Genomic DNA, 26146 nt, shown 5'->3' with positions numbered 1-26146 from the left:
CATAAGCTTTTCCTTTAATTGACATGACGCCGCCTGTCAATCAAGTTCTTATCTAAGAACTGATCTACCAATCAGCGATCGATTAATCGGGCGCGTTAGTTAGCAACGAACTGTCAGCTATTTTCTAGACAAGCTGTGTATAGGTTCACTTTTACTTTAGCGAGTTTCTTTTGTTTTCCTCTTTAAAAAAAGTAGATTAAAAATGGTGAAACGGTGTCGATGGGGACTATGTAACTCGGACAATCGATATCCTGAAAGATAAGTTGGGTGACATTTAATTTATATCATTTCCAAAGCCGAAAAGAGATCTTGAGATGTGTAAGAGATGTATAAATGCATGCGGTCGTCACCACGAACAACTGAACGTCAACACTGTCAAAGACAATTATAATATATTTTTATCGGATTTAAATAGTTTATGTTATCGATCTGATTATCACATAATATTTCACGTTTTTTTAAAATAGTTTTATCAGTTACTAGGTCATTAATATACAGAAGTGAGGTTCATCTGCATTACTTAAAGAGAAATAAAACCCAGCATGAAGCCTAATTTGTGCTGTGTTTTATTACTCTGATAGCAATGCACTTTATTGCCATTATACATGTTATTAGAAGGTGACACGTGATATATTATATTGACAACGGTATCTACACATGTGCAGACATGTGATGTCACCAATGAACGCTTTTTATCCACCTTTGAGATCGAATGCCTAGTTCTCATTTTTTTCAACGAGTTTCGTTTGATTTGTTCGAAAAAAAAAGCGGAAATGAAATAAGGCAAAAATGATGTGAATAGGTTTTATGTAACTCTGACATTCGGTATCCATAAGTTAGATTAATTAAATATATACCATTTCAAACGCGGAAATGCGGTCTTGACAAGAGCAAGTGGAAGCTTCAATGTGTAGAATTACCAAAATCACCCTTATGGAGCATTTATTTATTTAAAAAACTGGAAATGTTATGTTAGAAATAACTACGCATTATTAAGTATGAATTATATCACGTGTGCTTGTAGAATAATAGAGAAGATTGGTACGAACTTTGCGTAACTTAACGAAATCCCCGTTATAAATCGAGTTTTGTGTGTGTCAGAAACAAGTGAAAACAATTACTGTGAAATCATTTATTTTCGACACACGAAATTTCGTCATTTTTATAAAAATGACGTTTTCGTCAGTACTTAAATTCGCCAATTCCTGAATTTGAAAAAAAATTCTCCAGTCATTATCCGATTTGTTTGTCCGAAATATATCGTGGTTGCGAAAAATCGTAGTGGGGAAAGAGGGAGGACACTTGAGATTCACTTGCAGGAGGAGGGGCCTGTTTGTCACATGTCAATATACTAGTCTTTTGTTATCAGGTGATCAGTAATTTGCCCCCATTAGTGTATCATTATTATGATAAGCGGATAAGTTGGACCGAATAACCGTTAACGAGTGTTTGAAACCCGGGTTTGAAACAGTGAAGCCAGTTGCCAATTTGTCCTTTTCATTTATTATCATGGCCAAATTAATAACAATCTTACCTTTATCGGCGCAAATAAGAGAAAGTGCGAAGATTATTGGTTAAAATTAGTGTTAGCAAACTGTTTGGTCAGTTTTCAATAAAGTTTCAAGAGTTTTGCATCGTAAATATTTGATCACTTTAAGTACAATAATTTCCGGAAGTGTAAAATTAACAGTGCATTATGGGACAGCGGTTTCATAGGGCAAAGTTAAGATTTAATTGTAACAACCAATGGACGAGTAATTTAAATTAGATTGAATGCAATAGAATACAAAGCAATGTTTTATTGCGTCATACTCAGTCATTCGGAACACGTGCTTTCCGGGGATTTCCTGGAAATCGCGCAAAAATAAAAGTTAATTTTTGAAAACAATTTCCCTACGTTTGGATGGGACTAAGCGTCATGATTGCTTATTCTCTTTACCTGTTACGTTTTCAATTGCTACAAGGAACAATTATTTGAAACATGTATCGTAAAACTTGTAAAAGATGTCAATGATTAAAAAGATCGATAGCCCATAAAACAAAGCACAAGATATTTTTACACCTGTATTGTAGTTAAACGCAAACAACCAAACACAAATCAAAATGTTCTGTATTTATTTGTAATCAATGCAGAGAATGTATACGGTAAGTATATACATCACCATCTTTTAATTTTGTTTATTATCTTTGATCCGGATCTAATCCGGTGCGTGGAGGCTGTATAATCTTCTGCAACAACACTGAAAAACACAATACACACAATGGGTAATAAAGTTGTTAACAAGTAGCGCTTATCATTACAATTCTACCTAAACGAAGTCAACGCAGTCGATACAGCTGTACTGCCTTCGCGTTTTAAAGCAATGTCACGTGTCAGTGAAGTACACTGTGTAATCCACACCCTTTTGTGTCAAAACCGGATTTATCTTGAATACGTAACAGACGGAGTATGTATGCGTGGATTACGTTGGATTGTAGTGCCTCATGCCTTTGGTAATACAGTCTTAAATTGTTCAAATATGGGACATAATTGTTCGTTAGGATCTTGAATTCGTCAATAAGTCAACTGACGAAATATACGAAAATAAATGCCTGATATATAATGGTGTCACAGTATATGTTTCTATTTTAATAGAATCGAATCGATAAATGCCACATAATAAGATTTATTATTACTGATATATCCAATAAATGCAGAACTTGGGAGAGGTCGGTACCTGCGCCAGCGTCTGATACAGGGAGCTTTATTGAATTCCCCTTTATACAGCGATACTTTATATATGACAATTACCAAACTTATTGTGCTGTCTTGCACTTTCAATTATAGTGATTGATTAATGTCCCATAAGCAATTTTTAATATTATTAATATCACTTTTATACGTAATAACATGTGGGATTTTAGTACACTTGGTGTCAGAAAGCGTGTAAAACTTCACCGAAATCCCAGTTTAAAGCGCTATTTCGTGTCAAATACACGAGTGGAAATGTTTCGAAAATAACATGGGTAAATGCCGTTGAAGAAGTGTTAATTTATTGCTAATACCAACATCACACGTAATAACAGGTTCGAATTCGGTCAGCGCGCAAGCGTTTGAGAGCGTTATTCATGTACCGAAAAACCCGTTATAATTAGCTGAAATTCTCTATAAAAGTATATTTTTTGCATTCGCAGAACAACTAAATGACACAAACCCCTTATACAAGTGTCATATGGTGTCACAAAGTCCATAAAAATAATCCGGAATATCGCGTTAATCTACATGCAGTATATAGGCAATGAAGCCATTTTGGTGTTAGCTTGTCTAGGTTTGCTACCCGCTGAGCCACGTGATTAAGTGGGCGGAGCGATCATAGATAAGGCGTCATGTCAATTTGGCCTAGTGTTTGGCTCCCATACAATCACATAGTTTTGTGATTGGTCAAGATAACATTTAGACAAACGTTTTGGCAGAGTTACAGTAAGATTGGGATTGGGAAATAAAAGAGGCCTCAAGGTGTTCACAAACTTAATGTTGAGACCATTGACCATAGAAGGACATCATAAAAGCTCTCCATTTGCATGTTCAATACTGTTACATCAAACTTTAAAAACAGCATCGCATTGCCGGCGCCAACGCTTGGCTGTTGGCGCAGTTTTGAATAAATAAAAGCTTGCCAGAAGAAGAGGAAGCCTATGCTAAAGTTTTATATTAAAGGTCACAGTGACCTTTACCTTTGACCTAGTGACCCAAAAATGGGTGTGGCGTGTAGAACTCATCAACGTGCATCTACATATGAAGTTTCAAAGCTGTATGTGGAAGAACTTTGATTTAAGGGCCTATGTTGAAGTTTTATATTAGAGGTCACAGTGACCTTGACCTTTGACCTAGTGAACCCAAAAATGGGTGTGGCGTGTAGAACTCATCAAGGTGCAGCTACATATGAAGTTTCAAAGTTGTAGGTGGAAGCACTTTGATTTTAGAGCCAATGTTAAGGTTTTAGCACGACTTGGATGGCTGACGGCAGACAACGAGCTGGCTATGACAATACCTCGGAATTTCTCTGAAAGCAGCTGAGCTAAAAATCTAGTTTATGATGTTTAACACATAGATATATAAACATACAAGGCTATTGTCAAGCAATATGGTCCCCTACCGGATCCACAATTGTCAGAAATTCCACCATTTTCAGATTTTTTTGGTTGCCATAGCAACCACAATATTTGACATAGCAACAAAATGAAATTACGTGCATAATGTCCATATTGCCATCTATCCATGTTCCAAGTTTCATGAAAAAATATTATGAACTTTTAAAGCAATCACAGGATTCAGAAAACCACCATTTTGCAGCAGTATTTCTAGTCTATTTGTTGCCATAGCAACCAGAATTTTTTACTAAGGAACAAAATGAAATGACGTGCATAATGTTCATATTTCCATCTATCCATTTTCCAAGTTTCATGAAAAAATATTAAGAACTTTCACAGTCATCGCAGGATCCAGAAAAGTGTGACGGACGGACTGACACACGGAGCGCAAACCATAAGGTGAAACCGGTAGGGGACAATAAATAGTTATCATATGAGGTGCCTACATTAAATAAGTTCTGTTTGTATGCACGATAGTCAATTAATAAGAGAAATCCAGCCCCAGCCGTTCAGATTCAGCTAGACGGCATAAAAACAAGAGTTATGAAAGATATTTAACTGCAAAAACTTTGTCATCATACTAGAACATCTCATTTTGATTTCCTTTTGATAATATTGTAATTATGCCCTCTGTATTTAAATTGATGATGAATGATAAAAACACTGTCTCAACAAGATCAGATAGACTACAACTCATAAACAATCAGCCATTGTAACAGCTATATCAGCTCAACCAAAAAAATGCAAGAAATATGAATGCAGAGATATTTTAACACTACCAAACATCTTAGCAGGACACTTACGTGATTGACTTAAATTAGGCCAAAATCGTCCATGTCGTTCCTGTTCAATATCACTTCTTATCTCATTAAATTGCTGAAATACAATATGCAAGGATATCAATCACACTTGTGGATGGTAGTAGGCTGTTTTGGTTGTTGGATACACAAATCAGAAAACACAACTAGAAAATGTTGATGAGCTCAATAAGAAAAACTACATGTAAGAATTAAACAAAAATTTACATACTAAAGTGTATGCAAATGTGAATCATTAATGTAAATGGACAATTTAATAAAGATACTGTTGAAACATGTTGATACATGTATGTTTTCATGACTCTACATTAGACACTAAAATAAAAAACTGATAATTTACTCTATTTAGTGATTTCAACAGTCCTTATGATATATATATATATATATATATATATATATATATATATATATATATATATATATCAATATTTAAAAAACACTAATGCAGAATATGCAAGTAACTACCCTACAAGAATAATGCATATAATTGTTCATCAAATAAGCATCATTTGCTCCTGTGATCCCTCCAGGAAGTATACACCTCCTTTGGAAATTCTTTATCATTAATATTAGGGAAATCCTTTAAAAAAAATCATTTTTGTCTCAAACCACTTATGTGTGTATGTCCAACCTATGGAGATGCTCTCATCAATTTGGGATGATAATGTTTTTTATCTCTCGCAGAAGCTATCATTGCCACTGACAAAATAACGGACAGACACCGAGAAAGGTGGAAATGATTATTGGGGAAATTTGTTTAAGGCACATGCAAACTCAATGCCATCAAAATTAGAATTGGGTCAGTTGGAAAGGGCTCCTCTAATATAAGGAGAATATTAACAAGTTGTTCAAAATATGTTGGCATGGTTGCTTACAATAAGACAGTTGAGTTACACCAGTTAAATTATCTTTAATTGTTTTCTTTAAGTTATCATATCATCAAATTTATATTGCCTGAAGAACTGGTAGCCACCCTTATCCTCTTGTTAAACACTGGTAAATATATTTAATCTGTATGCAACAAATTTATGTTCATTAAATTGTATGCGTAGGTATCATATTTCAATGGTGACTTAATTACCCAAATAGTTGAATGCAAGAATCTTAATTTTGAAATATCGATCTATAGTTCTGTTTGCTATTTTGAGAACAGTACACTATGTTACATATTACCTGAATATTTTTATCAACATCTTCATGTAAAATAAGAACAATTCTTTTGAGAGACGAACATATTGCTGATGCTGTGTAGTCGTACACTGCTTCCAACATAGAATACAGCGTCCCTCTAACAGGATATTCCAACTTTCCTGTGCCAATAAGTGGAATAGCAATTGATGCACACTTCATACGGTCAGCCTCCACAAGGACTTGTTTAACCATATTTTGGATAACCTTCAATTTATAAATAAATATTTATTTATGAAAGAAAACTATATAATTGTAAAAACGACACAGAACAAAATGAAAACAAGAGCTCTGCGGTATGAGACAGATGCCCCCCCAAAACAACGCCTTGACATTCATCACTCAATCCTTTGATGACATATCTAAAGGAAACACTTAAAGTCACAGAGACCTTAACCTTTAAACTTTTGACCCCAATTTCAATAGGAGTCATGTACTGTCCAAAGCCTATGCACATGGGAAGTGTCAAGCCAATCTGCAAAATCGTTGACGAGTTATTGATCAGAAACAATTTTAGAACTTATTGTGACAGTGATCTTGACCTTTGACCAAGTGATCCATATTTCAATAGGGGTAATCTACTGTCCAAGGCCTATGCACATGTTAAGTATCAAGCCAATCGGTCAATTCCTTGACAAGCTATTGATTGGAGCTGATTTTCACACTTATTGTGACAGTGACCTTGACCTTGCCACACCAATTTTGATAAAGGTCATATACTGCCCAAGGCAATTGCACATGTGAAGTATCAAACCGGTTGGTCAATTTGTTGATGAGTTATAGATTTACAATGTTCACACTTATTGTGACAGTAACCTTGACATTTTACCAAGTGACCCCAATTTCAAAAGGGTCATCAACTGTCCAAGGCCAATGCACATGTGATGTATCAAGGCAATAGGTCAATTCGTTGACAAGTTATTGATTGGAAACAAGTTTCACACTTATTGTGACAGTGACCTTGACCTTTGACCTAGTGACTCAAATTTAAAGTTCACCTGCCACGGTTTTAAAAACCCGTAAAACACCTTTATTTATCGAATTTAGTGCATATCTAAACTATTACGCACCTCACTTCATATCAAATACGGTGTTATTAGCGAGAACGAATAGAACAAAGTCGCGATTTTTCACACATTCCGATGTTCTCGCCATTTTCATTCAAACCGGAAGTGACGTCCCAGGCACTCAATAACGACTCAATTACGAGCCGGCATTATAAATGGCTTCGGATGTATTATATCTTGCAACTTTAGTTAAAAAATTGTTGAAAAATGGAAGATGATAGTGATTACGATGAGTTTTCCGTTCAACCGTATATGTATGAACCAGAATTTAGTGACAGTCAATCAGATTTTTCTGATTCTGACTCGGACAGCGAGGAAAATTTTGCCGATGCCCAAGACGACCATCGTGTTGGGAATACGGATTGGTAAATATATAATTTTGTTACATGCAGGTGTCGGCAAAAAACAAAATAAAATAATTCTTTGATTGTTATTCTACAGTACAAGCTTGTTGAATATGACTAGGTTGTATGGTCTAATTATTATAAATTAGAACGGATACTTGAACCTGTTCGGATTAGGAAGGAATGTTTGTATTGCAATTCGACGTATTTCTTTTATTTTCAGGTGTGCATGTTCATGTTGCACACCATATCGTGTGCAGATTGAGTGCAAATGCTGCACAGAATACCCAGAGCTGATGGAAAGGATGGACGAGGCAGGGGTAAAGTGCATAACTGAGCATACTGGCTTCAAAGCTAACTGTCTCCATCCAGATGTCATTGAAGTTTCGTTTTATGAGTTCCTTGATGTAAATGGTCCCATCGGTGATGAAGAACCAATACATGAGTAAGTTGTCATTAATTATTAAAAATGTTTATGAAACCAGGACAGATTGTTTGTAAAGAAAATACACTGTAGACATTAAATAACACAATGTTTTGTGTGAACTTGTCATTTGTATTTCATACTGTAAATATGTTTTGATACAAATAATAAAAATAACATAGAAAAGACAACAATTTTAATCAACATTAAAATACGCGTGTATACAAGATGACTGGGTTATCTAATTGTAAAATGAAGTATCAATTTGCTACACAATGATTTTTGGTTACTTACAAATGCCAGTTCATTATTATTTTTCAACATTTGAAATAAAATATAAATACAAGCTGTTTAATTTTTTCAAAAGTACACTACAATAACAACCTGCTACAACATGATGTGAAGTTGCTTACAAAATCTGATTTCTGACATATTTTCAGTAAAATATATATTATATAATATTATATTCAAGCTGAATAAGTTTGTTAAAATGTAAACTTAAGTAAGAATCTGCTACAGCATGGCTTGTGTAATTGTCAAGTTGAAAAGTACCTTTGTTTTACTAAACATACTAATATTTATCATAATGGTATCCTTATACATTTATAACTTCAGAGTATACAGATACATTGCATATAGAAGACTGGCTCGTTGGATTTGGCACCGTCTGAGCAAGAAGGACCGACGACCTCTTCCGTCATGCGCTGTGGCAGCCATTCGCCAGAGATTTCCGTCCAACTCATACATTGGATTTTGCTTCGCCAGGGATGGAAACTAACGTTTTACAGTTGGTTGCCCACATGGACAACCATCTATAGTTTTTTGGTTTCCCATCGTAAGCCTTAACGCGCCCAGTACTATATACATGTAGTGTCATGTGTAACCAATACTTTCTTTAAAAGTAATAGATAACTATACAACAAAACGGGCAACCACTAATTTCCATCCCTGTTCGCTAATAAAATTGCGAACGAAGGTTCTGCACAGCCTCTGACTTCAGGATTTGTTTGCAGATGAAGACAGGGGTGGCGGTGAAAACAGAATGTTGCCAGAGGCAGCCCTTGCATTGGCATCGCTCTTGTACTCCTCTTTCATCCTTAGCAGCTCTGCCATTAGTTCATCAACATAGTCTGAAAGTTATATTAAAATAAATTATAATTATTGATAAATTGTTCCTTCTTATTAGAGAATAATACACAATGAATGTTTTTTGTATTGTTGTCTTCAACCATGTATTACAGAAATCTATTGCTTTAAGAAACCAAACATTTTGATAAAAGATTGCATGTAAACTCATGTATTTATTTTGATATCTTAGATAATTTCACTATCTGTTCAGAAAAAGAGACTTGTATCAAGATTATTCTAAAAACTCAACAAGTTCAAAATGCAAATACATTTAATGTTGTTTTACATTCAGAATAATCACCAGATTTTAGAATCATAATTTCTAAATTTTGTTTCAACATATTGGACAAGTTCAGGTGATTTCTGTAAGCGGTAATGTATTTTTTTATGTGCAAAAACAAAATTCTTCAACAAGATAATTCAATATTGCTATCTGTGGTTATTATTTATACAATAAAATTCATTATGAATACATTACCATAAGTGCAATTCTCTTTAACTGCTTTAACCACATGGTGTCCAGCCTTGTACTTAGGATAGGAGAGTCTGTATCTTTTTTCCCCCTGTCTGGTCTCAGCCTGCTAGCGGTTTGCATTTGCCACGGAATGCAAAGCAGCAAGATGTAGTCTGCAATTTAAAAGTAACATTATTTAAATGAATTACAAAATGAACTGAGACACACAACAAAGGCCCCAACACTTTTGTCCTTTCCCTGTGGTTTGACAGTGAATCCCTTATGTTCTTTTGGCCCAAATACAACCGTCTGAAATGATGAACATTTTGCATTTTTCAGAAAAACACAATGCGCCCTGCTGCGCCACTTTGAAGCATATATTTGACATTTGACCTTGAAGGAGAGCCTTGACCTTGACCTTTCACCACTCAAAATGTGCAGCTCCGTAGGATACACATGCATGCCAATTATCAAGTTGCTATCTTCAATATTGCTAAAGTTATGACCAATTTTAAAGTTTTCGAATGGACTAACAGACTGACAGACGGATGAACTGATGGACAGTTCAAAAACTATATGCAACCCTTTGGGAGCATAAAAAATAGAAAGTTTCCCCATGTATAGAAACAGAAAATAACGAATAAAAACTATATCACAAGAATTGAGGATTTTTTTTCAAGCCAATGTAAATATGTAACTCCTATCACATAAAAAAACAGGCTGTTTGGAAATAATTAAACACACTTATTAATAATTGACATTGTTTGGAGATTGTTAAACAAACTAATTATTAATTGACATTATTACGAACCTCAGATGTCTGTGATGACTGCGAATACACATTGTCAAAATGTGATGCAGGATCACTGATCCGAACAGGCGACTGTTCACAAGACATTTCTTCGCAGACATCTGGCTCTTCCACACATGATGAATATGGGTCCTACAAATAATTGTCATGTTACTTTTTATAAATTCACACAGAATAATGACAGAATGACACAAATGTTTATATCACTTAATATAAGCCAAACTATGCTATTGAACTTTGAAATAATATGTGTCCCTCTCTGAGAAACTGGGCATAATGCAGGTGCATAAAGTGTTGTCCCAGATTAGCCTGTGCAGTCCGCACAGACTAATCAGGGATGACACTTTCCGCTGGAATGGTATTTTTTGTTTAAAGGGAGACCCTTCTTACTGAAAATCTTGTTAAGACTGCACAGGCTAATATGGGACAACACTTTACGCACAGGCATTATGCCTAGTTTTCTCAAAACAACTGATATATTGCAATCATAAGCCTTTTAGTGGTAGTGGGGATAGTCTGATCAGTTTCCTTTTTGGATTTTGAAATTGAAGGGTGCTAATTCTTAAAAGAGCTCTTCAGTGCACATAGCCATATTATCTCATTTGCATAATTTTAATATAAAAGCATGTGTTTCATTATAATTACTAAGTAAATATTTCTAATAACATGATTGTTAATTGAAAACACAATTTCTATTATAAATAAAACTAGTTTCAGTTTGAACATTTATATTAATTTATTGATAAATACAACTTCCTTTATAATCATATGATAAAATCCACACAAGAGCATGGTGTAGGGCATAGTGAGACCTTGGGTGGGACTTGGAACTGCACCCCTTGGTTAGCTAAGCTAGGGCACTGTTCTGATAGTAATACATTTTATGATTGTTTGTTGATTTAATTGGGCTAGGAATAATCTTTTATCTTGAAACCATACTGTGTTCTACCATAATCTTGTGATATATCCAAAGATAAGGCGCTATTCAACAACCAAATAGCCATAAACTCCAAGACACTGATGGCAGTTCTGTATGGATTAATACACAACACTGGTAACTGGTGTCAATTTGACTGGTAACCATGGACATTCTTGAAACTTAAGAAACTAAGAAGCAATCATGTGCTTTGTTATATTTAATTGAATCTAGAGAATATTATTTCAGAGAAATGCCAAGCTGTTCATTGTTTAAGAAATAATAAATTGTACAAATAATTACAGTCCATGCACAAAACCCTTCTCAATTTACATTTTTATATGAATAATTCAATACAGCATGCTGAATGGTGTTAGTAAATACTATTAATATTTTTATTAATTATATATAATACTATTCTTATTTACTTTTACAATGTCCTTTAATCATCTGTGTAATAGACAGTACTTTTTTTATTTTGTTCAATATATCAATATAAGAAAGTTTACATAATTATTGTTTTACCAGCACTTTGATTCTCTCATACTTTCTTATCTTATGGAAATGTAATTGAAATAAGCCCAATATTATTTTTATACTTTGAATATTTTTGGTGAGTTAGCTAGTCTTATTTATTTATCAAATGGAATGTTTTTGTCAGTTTTAAAGCTGTTCCACTGATTTACCTATTTTTCCTTATTAATAAGAGAAGTGTTTTAATTAATTGTTTGTCACTAAGCCATTAATTCATACATGCATACAAAATATAAGAAAATTTTGAAAAATATATATTAAAAGGTAAAATAATTAGGCATATCCATACTGGGCATAAGGCTGTACATGATCGAACCCATGTGTGCCCCAGCATTCCTTATAAACTGACTAGACTAGAAGTGTGGATGAAATTGGAATTATCATATAAGCAGCATTTTCCAGCTACTTGGTACTGAAAGATTTCCATTTTTTGCGGATGTGTTCTGAGTGGAATGCTCATTATCCAGAAAAACCTAATCCATCCTGTATGTTGACCATCAACAGCTCTGACATTACTCAACAATATACAGGAAATGGCCTTGAGCTCAGGTCACCTAGCTGAGGACACATATCAACCACTGCGCTTATAAGACCACCTTTATGTTATTGATAAAATATAATTTATTTAAATATAATGCATGGTTAATACTGTGAAGAAATACTTACAAGTTGTTTGCGGATTCAAATGTTTGACAAAACAATGTGTGAGAATACTATAGTCTATAGGTCAAACAATATTTCTACAGTACAGCTTCCTCTCCTTTGTATTAGCCTGACCAGTATTTGAAATAAACTTGCATCAGAGACTATTGTGCATTATTTTCTAACCAGATGTCAACGCATTTTTAATACAAATGTCTTGAAATCATTTGTAATAATATGCTGTCTAATCAGACTATAATTATTAAGCACTGTGAATATCAAAATAAACAAGCATAGATTAGTCATTAGAAACATAATTACCGGTTTCTGGTTCCTTTTAAAATACGGTAGGCGCCATACTTCGCTCGGTTGTGCTTCCCTGGTCCAAGGTCGTTGGGATTTAGTGGAGCTTTCTTTGAAGCTTTGTATGCCTCTGTTTCGAGAAATATCGTTGGAATTGCACCAGCTTTGAGCTTGAGCTTTAACTCCATTCCAACACTAGCCATAACACTTGGAGGATGAAAAAAAAACAACTGTCGTCAAAATGTTTTAAGCACAATCTAGATGCCTTACTCGGTTTGAAATCAACCAGTCTCCCATCGATTACTCTCCTGGAATTGACTGCCTTTATCCATTTCTTACAAGTAACATCATCCTTCGGAAAACGGAAAAAAATCTTCTTTCCCTTTTCCTCACGTTCTTTGCACCCGAAAGCAACACACTGAACCATATCGAATAACGATTGTCATGCAAAAAATACAGAAAAAGCACACGATTTCAATAAAACTTGTTTAAAAGAATTGTATTATGCTAACGTGATAGATCTATTGAGTGTCAAATTAGACATTAAGCGCGAAGTGTTCACGCTTCGATTCGTAATAACAATGGACGAGTTTCCGATTCATGCGCGTTGAGTGCCTGTGACGTCACAACCAAAATAGGTGGCGGAAATACCCGGGCGGTTTACGGAAAACAAAAACATCGTTTTTTAGTATCGTAACATTTTTTGCCATAGCTCTTGATGATTCCACTCGTTTTAGAATATACATATTTATAAAAATGCATTTTTCGTTATAAAATCGACAGTTCACCTTTAATTAGAGGTCATCTACTGTCCAAAGCCAATGCACATTTTTTGTATCAAGTCAATCAGTCAATTTGCGGACGAGTTATTGATTGATAACAATCTGGTCTAACCACAGACAAGACAGACAGACAGACCGACAGACATTGAGCAAACCAATATACCCCCTCTTCTTTGAAGGGGGGCATAAAAAATATCAAGGACATGATGGCTATACATTGCTTAAATGATATCATATTGTGATACTAGAGAGATGATAACAGAGATTTTTTGAAAGACTTTTCTAAATCAAGTAACCACAAAAATGGGGCTAATTTTGAGCACATGGTCTAATTTTGAATACATATGTGGCAGAAAACGACTACATATACATAATGCTATATGCAGCTTACACAATCTCTGGATTTTGCAGTTTCTGAGAACATGCTTATTGCCTACATGTGATTTTTCTAGTAAAGTGTTTATACCATGTTTTAGGGAGAATATAATTTTTAAAACATTCAGTATATGTCTATATACATATACTGGAAACAAGTTATTCCCATGAGAGATCCAATTTTGAACAAACTTGGTAATTGACTGCCACATGATGTCACATAAAAATACCAAACCTCTCAGCCTAGTGGTTTCAAAGGAGATTTTTAAGAAATTGTAATACACATATGAGGAAACAATTAACCATCATATGAAGTTACATAAACAAGAGGGCCTGAAAGGCCCAAAGTTGCTCACCTGAGATCAAAAGAAATGACCTGTTCTTTGCAGCCCAAGATATCAATAGAACAAATGTTTTAACCAAGTTTCATGAAGAATGAACAACAAATGGCCCCATGGCGGAAATGTTTTTCAACAGACTGGAACCATTTTTGAACTCTTCCAAGATATTATTGGGACAAATCTTCTGACAAAGTTTTATGAAGATCCAACAATAAATGTGGCCTCTACAGTGTTAACAAGGCAAATATTCATGACGCACAACGGAAGACAATTGACAAAAGGTGATAACAAAAGTTCACCATGAGCAAAAAATATTATGCTCATTAAGATTGTTACCATGTCTGAAGATCAGCAAGTGTCATTCAGGAACTAAAAATGTGACTAAACGTATTCACAATGTTTTACTATAAACAACTGTGGTAGTGCGGTCTCGTTTGCTTAAGCAAGTGAACCGGTCATGGGACGGTTACGAGTTATGTAACTTTGTGAGCACTTATGTAATACAGAAATATTTATCGAGTCTAATTTAAGAACGCTTATTTCTAACACACTTACTGGTTGTAATTCAATTAACTAAAGGTGTCCAGTCAGATAAGCCTGAATACACTCAAAGAATTAATCTAGTCAGATATGCCTGAATACACTCAAAGAATTAATCTATAAGTGAAAACCAAAGCAGCTTTAATGAAAATAACTAAGTATAGTCTAAAGAATCTATGCATCGTTAAAAATGAACAAATACAGCAAATACCTTAATGAATGTAGATGAAGTTCACAATCTGTCAAAAAACTGATATCAATATTAGTAACTGTTAGTCTAGAAGTTGCTTCAAAAATTGAGTTTATAAAATAAGTCTAACTTAATCTAAATAACACAATTTATGGAGAGTGAAAAACTCCAGTGACTCAAATGTAAAAAATAAGAAGCATTTATAAAAGTTATTTCAATCAAAATAGTCTTTCTAATTTAGAAAATGCCAAATAACAAGGTTGCCATGGAAACAGTTTCATAGCACAGTAGTCTGCTAAATACACCAGTAGGTTAACTTGGCTTATCAGCAAAGATCAAAGATAAGGCTCTACAGTGCATTAGTACATGAACAGTTATTTTATGACATAAGTTTATTAAATTGCATGCAAACTACTGTCTTTATGTACACCACATTTTATGAAAGAAGTCCCAGGTTTATACAAGGGAGTTAACTATTAGTTAACTATTGGAAAGTATGTACACATTATCTTTCTTTAACATTATGGCTTATCACAACTAGACTGTTTACATGTTTTCACTATAACATATAAAGAAAACTGCCCTACCCCCTGGCGGCCATGTTTTTTCACAGATCTGGACCATTTTCGAACTCAACCGTCATATCCAGAAAACACATGCTCTGACCAAATTTAATGAAGATTGGACGCAAAATGTGACTTCTAGAGTGTTCACATGTTTTCAATATATACATATAGAGAAAACTACCCCACCCCCTGGCGGCCATGTTTTTTCACAGATCTGGACCATTTTCGAACTCGTGCGAGATATCAATGAAACAATGTTTTGACCCATTTTCATGATGATTGGACAAAAATTGTTACTTCTAGAGTGTTCACAAGGTTTCTCTATAGCCATATAAGGAATACTGCCCCGCCCCCTGGCGGCCATGTTTTTCAAGGGACCGGAACCATTTTTAAACTCAACCAACATATCATTTAGACAAACATTTTGACAAAGTTACATGAAGATTAGGCATCAAATGTGACTTCTACAGTGTTCACAAGGTTTTTGTTTTTTTTGACCTAGTGACCTAGTTTTTGACCCAGTTTCAAACTCAGTCAAGGTATCAATGGGACAAATGTTCTGACTCCGCACGACGGACAAAAGGCGATCACAAAAGCTCACCATGAGCACGTTGTGCTCAGGTGAGCTAAAAAGTACCCAAGCCCCAGGTCCAATGGTTTCAGAGATGTTTAAACTTTTCACTATCACCATCTCTCCCGGGAAGGGCTAGTTTTAATAACATGAATTATACATGCCAACAATAACACAACTGTGCCTTGTATTTCTAAAAAAAATAATTTTAACAATGATTTGAAAAAAAACCTATAGAGCTATGCAATGTTTTAAACCAAATGGTTAACATTAAGTCATGAAGTTTGAGTGTTTGTTTTCATTTTGATCTATTCCATATCCAGCAGACCCAATTTGAACAACTTTGAAGGATAATCACCCAAAAATCATTCCTTTGAAGTTTCACAAAAATGTACTAAGCCTTTTGGGAGAAAATGTTTTAAAACAAGATGTGTTTATGAAACACTATGTCCCCCCACATAGGGAGATAATGTTTTAAAACAAGATGTGTTTATGAAACACTATGTCCTCCCATATATTTGACCTTTGACCTTGAAGGATGATCGTGACCTTTCACCACTCAAAATGTGAAGCTCCATGAGATACACATGCATGCCAAATATCAAGTTGCTATCTTAAATATTGCATAAGTGTATATTAAATGAGCTATTTTGACCCATATATTTGACCTTTGACCTAGAAGGATGACCTTGACCTTTCACCACTAAAAATGTGCAGCTCCATGAGATACACATGCATGCCAAATATGAAGTTGCTATCTTCAATATAGCAAAAGTCATGGCAAATGTTAAAGTTTGACGCAGACCAACAAACCAACAAACAAACCAACAGACAGGGCAAACACAATATGTCCCCCACTATAGTGGTGGGGGACATAAAAATTGTTGCAAAAGAAAAATTCCAAGTTGGAAATAGTGGTTATATCACTTTAAATATATTGTTAAATGTTTGGTGACCATAATGCAGTAGAACAATCATATTTTAACAGCTTTAAAATCGACACTCGCTCCTGGGAAGCAGGAGAAGCTGTTTGATTGGAACTTTAACAGATTGGCTTACATACAGAGTAAATACAAAAGCTTTTCATGAGCACTTCGTGATAACCATTCGATTTAATACTGTTACAATTAAACAACACAGACAATCGATTGAAAGTTTTGGGTTGAAAATACTTGCATGGCTAAAACTTTAAATTTTAATATGTCACAAACATAATAAAAATTTATTAACACAACAAACCTGATCAAACTTGTCTTTTTCAAATAGTGGAAGCACACAATGCAAAATGTTGTGAGCTTTACTTATTTTTTCCAGGTTCCCAGAACTTGTGACTGCAAATGATCCTTCTTTCATTTTTGATGGATAATTTCTTTTACATTCATCCAGAATCCCTGTACCTGCATGTTTAAGTATTTGTTTTGAAATAGTCCCTGAAGAAAGAGTAAGATGTGCATCTGTTGTGTTTACCAGGACATCAGCCTAAAATAAAAATGTGATGGTTTTTTTTCTTCCTTTTATCTCTTACCTAATAGTTTGAACAACAGTGTACATACATTTGCATACAACTATTTAGAACTTCCAGTGTCGTAACCTATACAGTAAAACTGTGATAACTCGAGGAAGCACGGGACTGACCTCGATGCTCGAGTGATCGCAGGTTTCGAGTAATCCATTGCAATGACTTGAGCTGGCGATATCTCGAAAACTGGCGATTACTCGAGCATTAAAGGAAGTCCCTAGCATTTTCTTTAATTTCTATATAAAAATACCCGCAATAACTCAAACATGCAATTTTCGGTAACTCGAGGACGTGTGCCAGTCCCTGAAAGGCATTTCACCCCTAATTAACAAGCAATTATTCGAGGACACTTTCTCATCTGGTTGGTGCTAAAAATGTTCGAGTTGTGAAAACAGCGCAATCAAGCAGACAAAAGACGCTCAATTAGGTGTGAAGTTGCACACACTATTAAACAAGGGGGCCTACAATCTATGTAAAGGACCAAAATCTGATTTTACAAATATTGAAGCTGTATGCTTTTGGTTTCAGGGAAGTTTTTTTTTACATAATTGTGCTATATACTTTAGTATAAAACATTTCGCTCTCACATAACCTGGCACGGCTAACTTTGACCACAGAGGGCATGATTTGAACAAACCCAATTAAGAATCCCAATATGATGTTACATAATTATTAACTATTGCACCTCTTGACCCCATTGTTTGTATGAAGAATTAATTTTAGAAGGTTATTTACTATATACGTCTACATAAATTATATGACTGCTGTGGCATGGTCAGTTTGAAACATAATGGAACATATTTAGTCAAAGGCATAGATCCCTGTACACAGTTACACAAAAGTATCAAACCCCTGACCATTTTGGTTACAGAGACGATTTTTTGTAATTACTTACTATACATGTATATCTATATGTAACATGTGTTTGGTTTTGATTCATGTGGCATGATTTGAACAAATACAGTAAATGACCAATATAGGAAGTTACAAATCAAATATTAAACCTCTGACCCTTGCGGTAAAAGACTTTAACATTATTTACTTTAAAAAGACTACATAAGTCATATGACCCCTACTCATAGTCAGTTCCCCCCCCCAAGGGTCATTATTTGAACAAACACAGTAAACAATCACTACATTATGTTACACAACAATATATTTAGCCCATGACCCGTCACGTTTTTCAAACGATTAAAAAAGTTATTTCACATTCAAATCTCTATAAATCATGTAGCCACTGATGTTGGCCCAGTTTTTACCCCAGGGGAATGATGTGAACAAACTTAGAAGATATGTTACATACCAAATATTTAAGCTATGATCTTTACTGTTTCAGAAAATATTTATTTACAATTTCATAAGTCTATATAAATCATTAGATCCATAGGGTTGTGGCAAGCTTTGACCCAAGTGGAATGATTTGAATAAAATTAGAAGAGGACCACTATACGATGTTACAGACTAAATATCAAACCCCAGTCTCGTAATAGTGGTTTCAGAGAACAAGTTTTAAAAAGTTGTTTGTTATGTAAGTCTATATAAATCATGTTACCTCTGTGGCATGGCAAATTTCAACGCTAGGCACATGATTTGAACAAATTAAGATTCTTATTGTGAATTATCCTACAGTAGAAACACATAACATATCTTAGGAATATATTGTACAATCTGTTCTATTTAGGTTGCTGACTTTTTCACTGAGTTGATTCTTTACAATTTTGAATACTTACATCTTCTTTTTCAAAACACCTTAAAATCTTATATTGTGCATAATGGTACCACCTCCTATTTTAGCACCACCTAACTGGCACTGGAATCTCTTTTGCAAGTATTGAAAAGTATATCGCAAACATTTTGAAGAATTTTGTTGAGGTTTGTTAGAGGATCATTTCTGTGAAAACCATAATTACTTTCTGACAAAGAGATTGTCAAAGTTTAACTAACTTGTTAATTATTTGATTGTTGTGGGATTAAACTTTTAAAAGAAAAATGTACATTAAATGCCTGTTTGCCACTAACCACAAAACTTTAAAAAAAGAGACATTGAACAAAATATTGATTAATTTAAAACACAGCAAAATATCATCAGCTGTCTTGAGCAATCAAAATATAATACCTTGGCAAATGCTAAAGCACCAGCTTCTACAACCACATCAATCTGTTGGAAACCTTTGAAATAAAAATAGAATTAATGATTTTAAGCTTGAACAAGCAAATTCCTGTAATTGATATCTGCGCAAAATAGATTGTTTTTGTTTTTAAGGATGGGTGCAAATCCATTCATATATGGTATAATACTAAAAAAAAAAAATAAGTGTAGGGTTAATGTTTTTATGAATTGCAATTGTCCTCATTGATACATCCATAAAGTTTCATGTTTAACTCTTGTATTATCTGAGATACAGCCCTGAAAAGTTACATCAAACAAAAACAACAAAGGGCAATAACTCTTTTTTAAGAAAGGGTTGGGCTATGGTTCTTAAGCATGGCACTTTTCCTGATTGATACCAAAACACCCATTAAGCTCCATGCTAAAAGCTTGTATGGTATCTGAGAGCTCTGAAAAGTTATATCATACAAAGTAAAGTATTTTTTATTCAAGCAGAACTGTTTTTGCAAATATAATTGTTAACAGCGCATAAAACCTGTTGGATGTGTCTGTATTAACGAGAACAGTGATAAATGATCATCTGACAATTTTTTTTTAAGGTGGAGCTTAAAAATGGAAGGGCTGGTCACCATGCAATTCCTTTTTAACAATCCCCCCCCCTCCCCGAGTAAAGGTGACCTTAGTCTGTGACCCTAGAAACCCCAAATCAAGCCCAAAACTAGGCCTCCATGCCAGCCTGCTATATCTTAGGTTTAATTAAAATTGGTAAATGCACAAGTAATTGACTTTAAATGACCTGTTTGACACTGCTTAACAACCGACCTATGTCCCACACTGATCCTTAATACCCTTATCTTAACAATTAAGTTATGCCTTTTGTTTTGAACTGTTGGGGACAAGGGTCATTGTGAATTCACTCTGGAATGATTAAAACATGTGGGGAAACAGAAAACAATTAAGTTAGCCTTTAGTTCTACAATCTGTCTTGGCCGCTGAGCATTAGGGAAAATAAATAAAATAACATTTGTTTTCTACTGGTGTTCAACATGTTTTGCCATTTGTGTAGGTTTGTTAATGTCCGAATATTTCATTGGATATTATAATTTAAACCTTCCAATGAAAGTTCATGTCATACATACATGTAAGACAAAATGATGTGTCAACCTATGGGAACAATTGTTCCTCTTGCACTTTTGATAAGTGCAAAGACCACATGTAAAATTGAATCCATTATTTGGAATTTCTTATTTGAGTGTGCCCGCAGACCCAATTCATGGAATCAGTTTGGGACAAAAAATGTGCAAATGGTGCAAAGGCAAATCAAAGACAAACACTTTCATAACCAGGTTTTCAATGAAGTTTCTACTTCCTTGAAAACTTGGTTAACAAAAGGCATTGCCTCTTACAACATGAAAGCTAGAGTTCTAGCTATGATCAATCTATGAAGTTTATTCAAATGTATCTGATAGTTTTCAAGATATCCGCAGACAAGAAATCCAACTTTCTGACAGACAGCCAGACAGAAAACCTGAAACAAGGTTACACCCCTTTGTTGTTTGAAGGGTATACGCATATACATGCACCTTAGAGTTAAATGTTCTTTAATAGTAATTTGTTATAAAAAGAAAAACAATAACCTTCTAGGTAAGTATTTATTGTCATCTTGAACCTGTCCTCTTGAGCGCAAAGACAACAGTCATTTATTGTCTTGACAACACCAGACACGTCTTCATCCAGAGAGCAGCATATAAAGGTCTCCACAGGATATTTCATAGATGCAAAAATAAATTCACTGAGAAAATGTGGAATGAAAGGTTCCACAGTATTTATAACAGTTGCATGAAAAGCAATAGTTTTGAATCTTTTGCCACACATTTTAGAAAAGGCATTTTGATAACCTGCTTTTAGAATGTTTTCATCACATTTCTTATTATCATAAACAGGAACGAGGCATCGTGGTGGAGTGTTCTCTGAAATAAAAGCTTCGCCCAGTGTCCATTTGTCAATTAGAGGATTGCGATACTCTGAAAAAAAAGGAAAAAAAATGTCAATGTTCTTTTTCATATCCCCAAACAAATTTTGACGTAACACAATTAAACAAGAGCACCGCCTTGCGGGTGCAGACCGCTCATCTATTTTCTTTTTAAAGGTGAAAGGACTCTCATTTTCAATCACAAAGGAGGGAGGGGTGGAGTGAAGAGGGGTGTATAGTGTGGGGGTGTGGACATTTATTACATTATTTTCTAAAAATGCGAAAAAAAAAAATTAAAAAAAAATCGGGGGTGGGGGGGTGGGTGGGGGGGGGGAGGATTCTTGGGTGCACAGGTTGGATGGTATTTCAAACATTAAATAATAAAAATAAATTTTTGTATTTTTTAACAGTTTCAAAAAAAAAAAATTGGGGGGTGGGGGGTGGGGTGGGGTGGGGGTATAGTGTGAGGGTGTGGTGGTCATTTGTGAGATGATCTAAAAAAAAAAAATAATAAAAAAAAATAAATAAATAAATAAATAGGGGGGGGGAGGGGGAGGGGGAAGAGGGGGGGGGGGGGGGGAGGGCACGGGGGATGGTTTGGGTGGAGTCTATTGTGGTATGTCAGGTAAGAGTAGTTTTGTCAAAGTATCAATCAAATCTAATCATAAATAAAGAAGTTATGGCAATTTTAGCAAAATTTAATAATTTGACCTTGAGAGTCAAGGTCATTCAAAGGTCAAGGTAAAATTCAACTTGCCAGGTACAGTAACCTCATGATAGCATAAAAGTATTTGAAGTTTGAAAGCAATAGCCTTGATACTTAAGAAGAAAAGTGGATCGAAACACAAAATTTAACCATATATTCAAAGTTACTAAGTCAAAAAAGGGCCATAATTCCGTAAAAATGACAACCAGAGTTATGCAACTTGTCCTTTTACTGTACCCTTATGATAGTTTGCGAGTGTTCCAAGTATGAAAGCAATATCTATGATACTTTAGGGGTAAAGTGGACCAAAACACAAAACTTAACCAAATTTTCAATTTTCTAAGTATAAAGGGCCCATAATTCCGTCAGAATGCCATTCAGAGTTACATAACTTTGCCTGCACATTCCCCTTATGATAGTTAATAGGTGTTGCAAGTATGAAAGCAATAGCTTTGATACTGTAGGAATAAAGTGGACCTAAACACAAAACTTAACCAAATGTTCAATTTTCTAAGTATAAAAAGGGCACATAATTCTGTCAAAATGCCAGTCAGAGTTACATTACTTTGCCTGCACAGTCCCCTTATGATAGTTAGTAAGTGTTGCAAGTATGAAAGCATTGTAGCTTTGATACTTAAGGAATAAAATGGACCTAAACACAAAACTTAACCAAAATTTTAATTTTCTAAGTATAAAAAGGGCACATAATTCTGTCAAAATGCATGCCAGAGTTATCTAACTTTGCCTGCCCAGTCCCCTCATGATAGTGAGTAAGTGTAGCAAGTTTGAATGCAATAGCATTGATACTTTCTGAGAAAAGTGGACCTAAACGCAAAACTTAACCAAAATTTTCAATTTTCTAAGTATAAAAAGGGCACATAATTCTGTCAAAATGCACGCCAGAGTTATCTAACTTTGCCTGCCCAGTCCCCTCATGATAGTAAGTAAGTGTACCAAGTTTGAATGCAATAGCATTGATACTTTCTGAGAAAAGTGGACCTAAACGCAAAACTTAACCGGACGCCGACGCCAACGCCGATGCCAAGGTGATGACAATAGCTCATATTTTTTTTTCAAAAAATAGATGAGCTAAAAACACAACATATGTCCATAGGGCGAACTATTGATGATGCACATACTGTAATTGCTCTAAGTTTTTGGACACTCTAATTTTTCGGACATCCCCTTTTTCGGCCAAAGTAATTATTTTTGGTGCCTCTTAATTTTCGGACATGCGCATTTTCATCATCAATGACTCTAAATTTTCGGACAGTTTATTTTACAGGGCTACTTTATGAGATTTCAGCATTGTATTCGCTTATCTTTCAATTTGACACTTCCATCATCGATATTTACAAACGGATTAAGATCATAAAACCTGGTAGATGCATGCCTGAGGGCATTGGACCATAACATTTGCATAATTGGGTAATTGGCCATGTAATTAAACAAACTGCGATCATTTTGAAACTCTTGCAAGATATTTAAAGAACAACTGTTCCTACCAAGTTTCATGACGATTTGACTAAAAATTGAACTTGAATAGTATTAACAATGTTTAACTATGTCTACTTCAGCCATGTCAGGAAAACTGCCCCACCTCCTGTCGGCTATGTTTTTCAACAGACCACAATCATTTTCAAACTCAGACAAGATATCCTTAAAAAAAAGAACAAAAGTTCCTACCAACTTTCAGGAAGATTAAACTTAAAGTATTAATTGTACAGTGTTTACAAGGTTTCACCACACACATTTTAAGAAAACTATCCAGCCCTATGGCAACACAGTTTTTCAACTAGCCAGAACCCTTTTCTAACAAAGCTAACATAAGATCAGAACAAATTGTTTGACCAAGTTTCATATAGATTTGACAAAAAAAAAAAGATTTCTTGTGTGTTAACAAGGTTTTACTCTATCCAAATAATTAATCTGCTCCGCACCCTAGTGGCCATGTTTTTCAATGGCCTGGAACCATAAGATATCATAAGAAACTTATGTTCTGATTAAGTTTCATTAAGATTGCACAATAAATGTGGCCTCTATAGTGTTAATAAGGTTAGTGTTGAATAAGCACAATGGACAAAAGGTGATCACAAAAGCTTACCATGGGCATGCTGTGCTCAGGCGAGCTGAAAACAATAAGTAAATTGGCCAAATTAACTTTTGACCTCTGAATAGTGTTTTTGACCTTTGAGATACAGAGAAGGGTGATATAGCCAATCCCAGTCTCCTAATGGTGGCAATTTGCGGTATTTTTTTGAAATTGTATCAAGAATGAAAACGTTACAGACTGAAAAAGCTGTTTATTGCCTAATTTGACATTTTACCTCAAATCTTGACCTTTACATTTGAGTTATGGAATCTAGTGTTACATGCAACACATCAGATTGAAATGGTTAACATAATTACAAAGACATTTAAAAATCCATAAATATACAGCATAAGTATACGCTTGAAACAGGAATTTAAAAGCTGATTGGCATAATTTTAGTTTTGACCTTCAATGTGATCCTTAAAATATAGGTAGGGAAACCCGTGTTACACGCATTAGATAGTCTGATGATCTTTTACATTTACATACAGAGAATGTGACTGTTATATTCTGCCTTTTTACAAGCTTTTCATAAAAATACAAAATATTTTTAACAAATAATTCAAGCTCAAATTTTTGGCATCAGGAAATATTCAGAACAGATGTAAACAAATAATTGATTTCATTATGTTTATATTCATATCAACAATATAATTTAAAAGATTGGTGACTGTAAAATAATTCCAATGTATTCGGCCATCCTTAAAAATTCTTTGGTTTGGCATAACCCGACCGACCCACTAAAATCGGCCCGACTGAATTTTTTTTTGTTACCTCTAAAAAAAAATTTTTTTTTGCTCGCCGAAAAATCTTTCCGCTTAATTTTTCCTTTCCGCTTTTGATCCTTTTCGGTTATTTGCGTCATTTTATTGAATGCTCTTTCAAGGATATCTAGAATAGCAATGAACAAAACACGTACCAGTATTAATTTGAGTCACCTATTTATTTAACATAGGTATATGCGATTAATTAGACTTTAAATACAATTAAACCGCTCCTGTTTTTCTCGTATCCCTTTCATTTAAATACGTTGCTGTCGTTCAGGATACTTTTGGGGTAAAAAAACAAATTAATTAATTATCACCGTTCAATTCAATTCGGCAATCAGCAGAGATGTGTAATATTATCACCATATAACTCATTATTTAATTATCACTCTTTTATTAAGATCGGTTAATATTCGGTAGAAAGATAAAAAGTGGTCAGCTTAGAAATATTTATTGACGGGTATTGTCACGTTTTTGTTTTCCTTTGCTTATCTCTTTATACGACTTTCCGACCGGTCGCTATTTTGGAGGCAGATGGCGGTATTAAATGTGTATTAAAATTATACAACATCTGCGCATGAATGACCCAATATTATCCGATAGCTCCACCTGTCCTCACGTTTCATTTGACAACGTCATGTCATGTGTAAGCGAGCTCAATGCTGATTGGCCAGCTACCATTTGCACTTCATTAACAATCAGGTCAAGCAATGTCTATTCCGGTACAGACTGGGTTTCCTTAACTGTTCGAATTGCGAACACTTTCATTAAAACAAAGAGACAAATATAGAAAACCAGTCCGGATTAAAATGGCGGATGTTTTCAACGAAATTTTACTAGATTTTTGCAATTTAG

At 34.6% G+C, this 26146-nt stretch overlaps 2 protein-coding genes and 2 long non-coding RNA genes across 6 annotated transcripts in view; 1 reads left to right on the top strand and 3 right to left on the bottom strand.

Annotated features, from left to right (window-relative positions):
* The window catches only part of LOC127841515 (uncharacterized), a 186309-nt gene that overhangs the window by 44239 nt on the left and 115924 nt on the right, over window positions 1–26146 (bottom strand). The gene's annotated exons all lie outside the window — the stretch shown is intronic.
* Window positions 1–26146, bottom strand: part of LOC127841514 (uncharacterized) — a 78531-nt gene that overhangs the window by 23929 nt on the left and 28456 nt on the right. For 2 of the 3 annotated variants that reach the window (XM_052370385.1, XM_052370386.1), the window contains exons 4-8: window positions 21392–21778; window positions 19761–19813; window positions 17365–17604; window positions 6123–6344; window positions 4935–5007 (exon numbers count right to left, since the gene is read on the bottom strand). In XM_052370385.1, coding sequence (XP_052226345.1) covers window positions 4935–5007; window positions 6123–6344; window positions 17365–17604; window positions 19761–19813; window positions 21392–21778 — 975 coding nt within the window. Of the gene's footprint in view, window positions 1–4934; window positions 5008–6122; window positions 6345–17364; window positions 17605–19760; window positions 19814–21391; window positions 21779–26146 lie in introns of those variants that run through there. The other variant, XM_052370387.1, reaches the window with a different exon arrangement.
* LOC127841525 (uncharacterized) lies at window positions 7775–9181 on the top strand. The gene is made up of 2 exons (XR_008031050.1): window positions 7775–7971; window positions 9074–9181. It is a non-coding gene; the product is annotated as an uncharacterized LOC127841525 (long non-coding RNA).
* Window positions 8247–10495, bottom strand: LOC127841531 (uncharacterized). The gene is made up of 3 exons (XR_008031055.1): window positions 10366–10495; window positions 9579–9727; window positions 8247–9102 (listed from the first exon to the last, which is right to left on the bottom strand). It is a non-coding gene; the product is annotated as an uncharacterized LOC127841531 (long non-coding RNA).

This window comes from Dreissena polymorpha, chromosome 8, assembly GCF_020536995.1.
Source record: "Dreissena polymorpha isolate Duluth1 chromosome 8, UMN_Dpol_1.0, whole genome shotgun sequence".
NCBI lineage: Eukaryota > Metazoa > Mollusca > Bivalvia > Myida > Dreissenidae > Dreissena > Dreissena polymorpha.
Note: the sequence above shows the minus strand (reverse complement) of the source record. Positions and strands in the feature narration are given on the sequence as shown.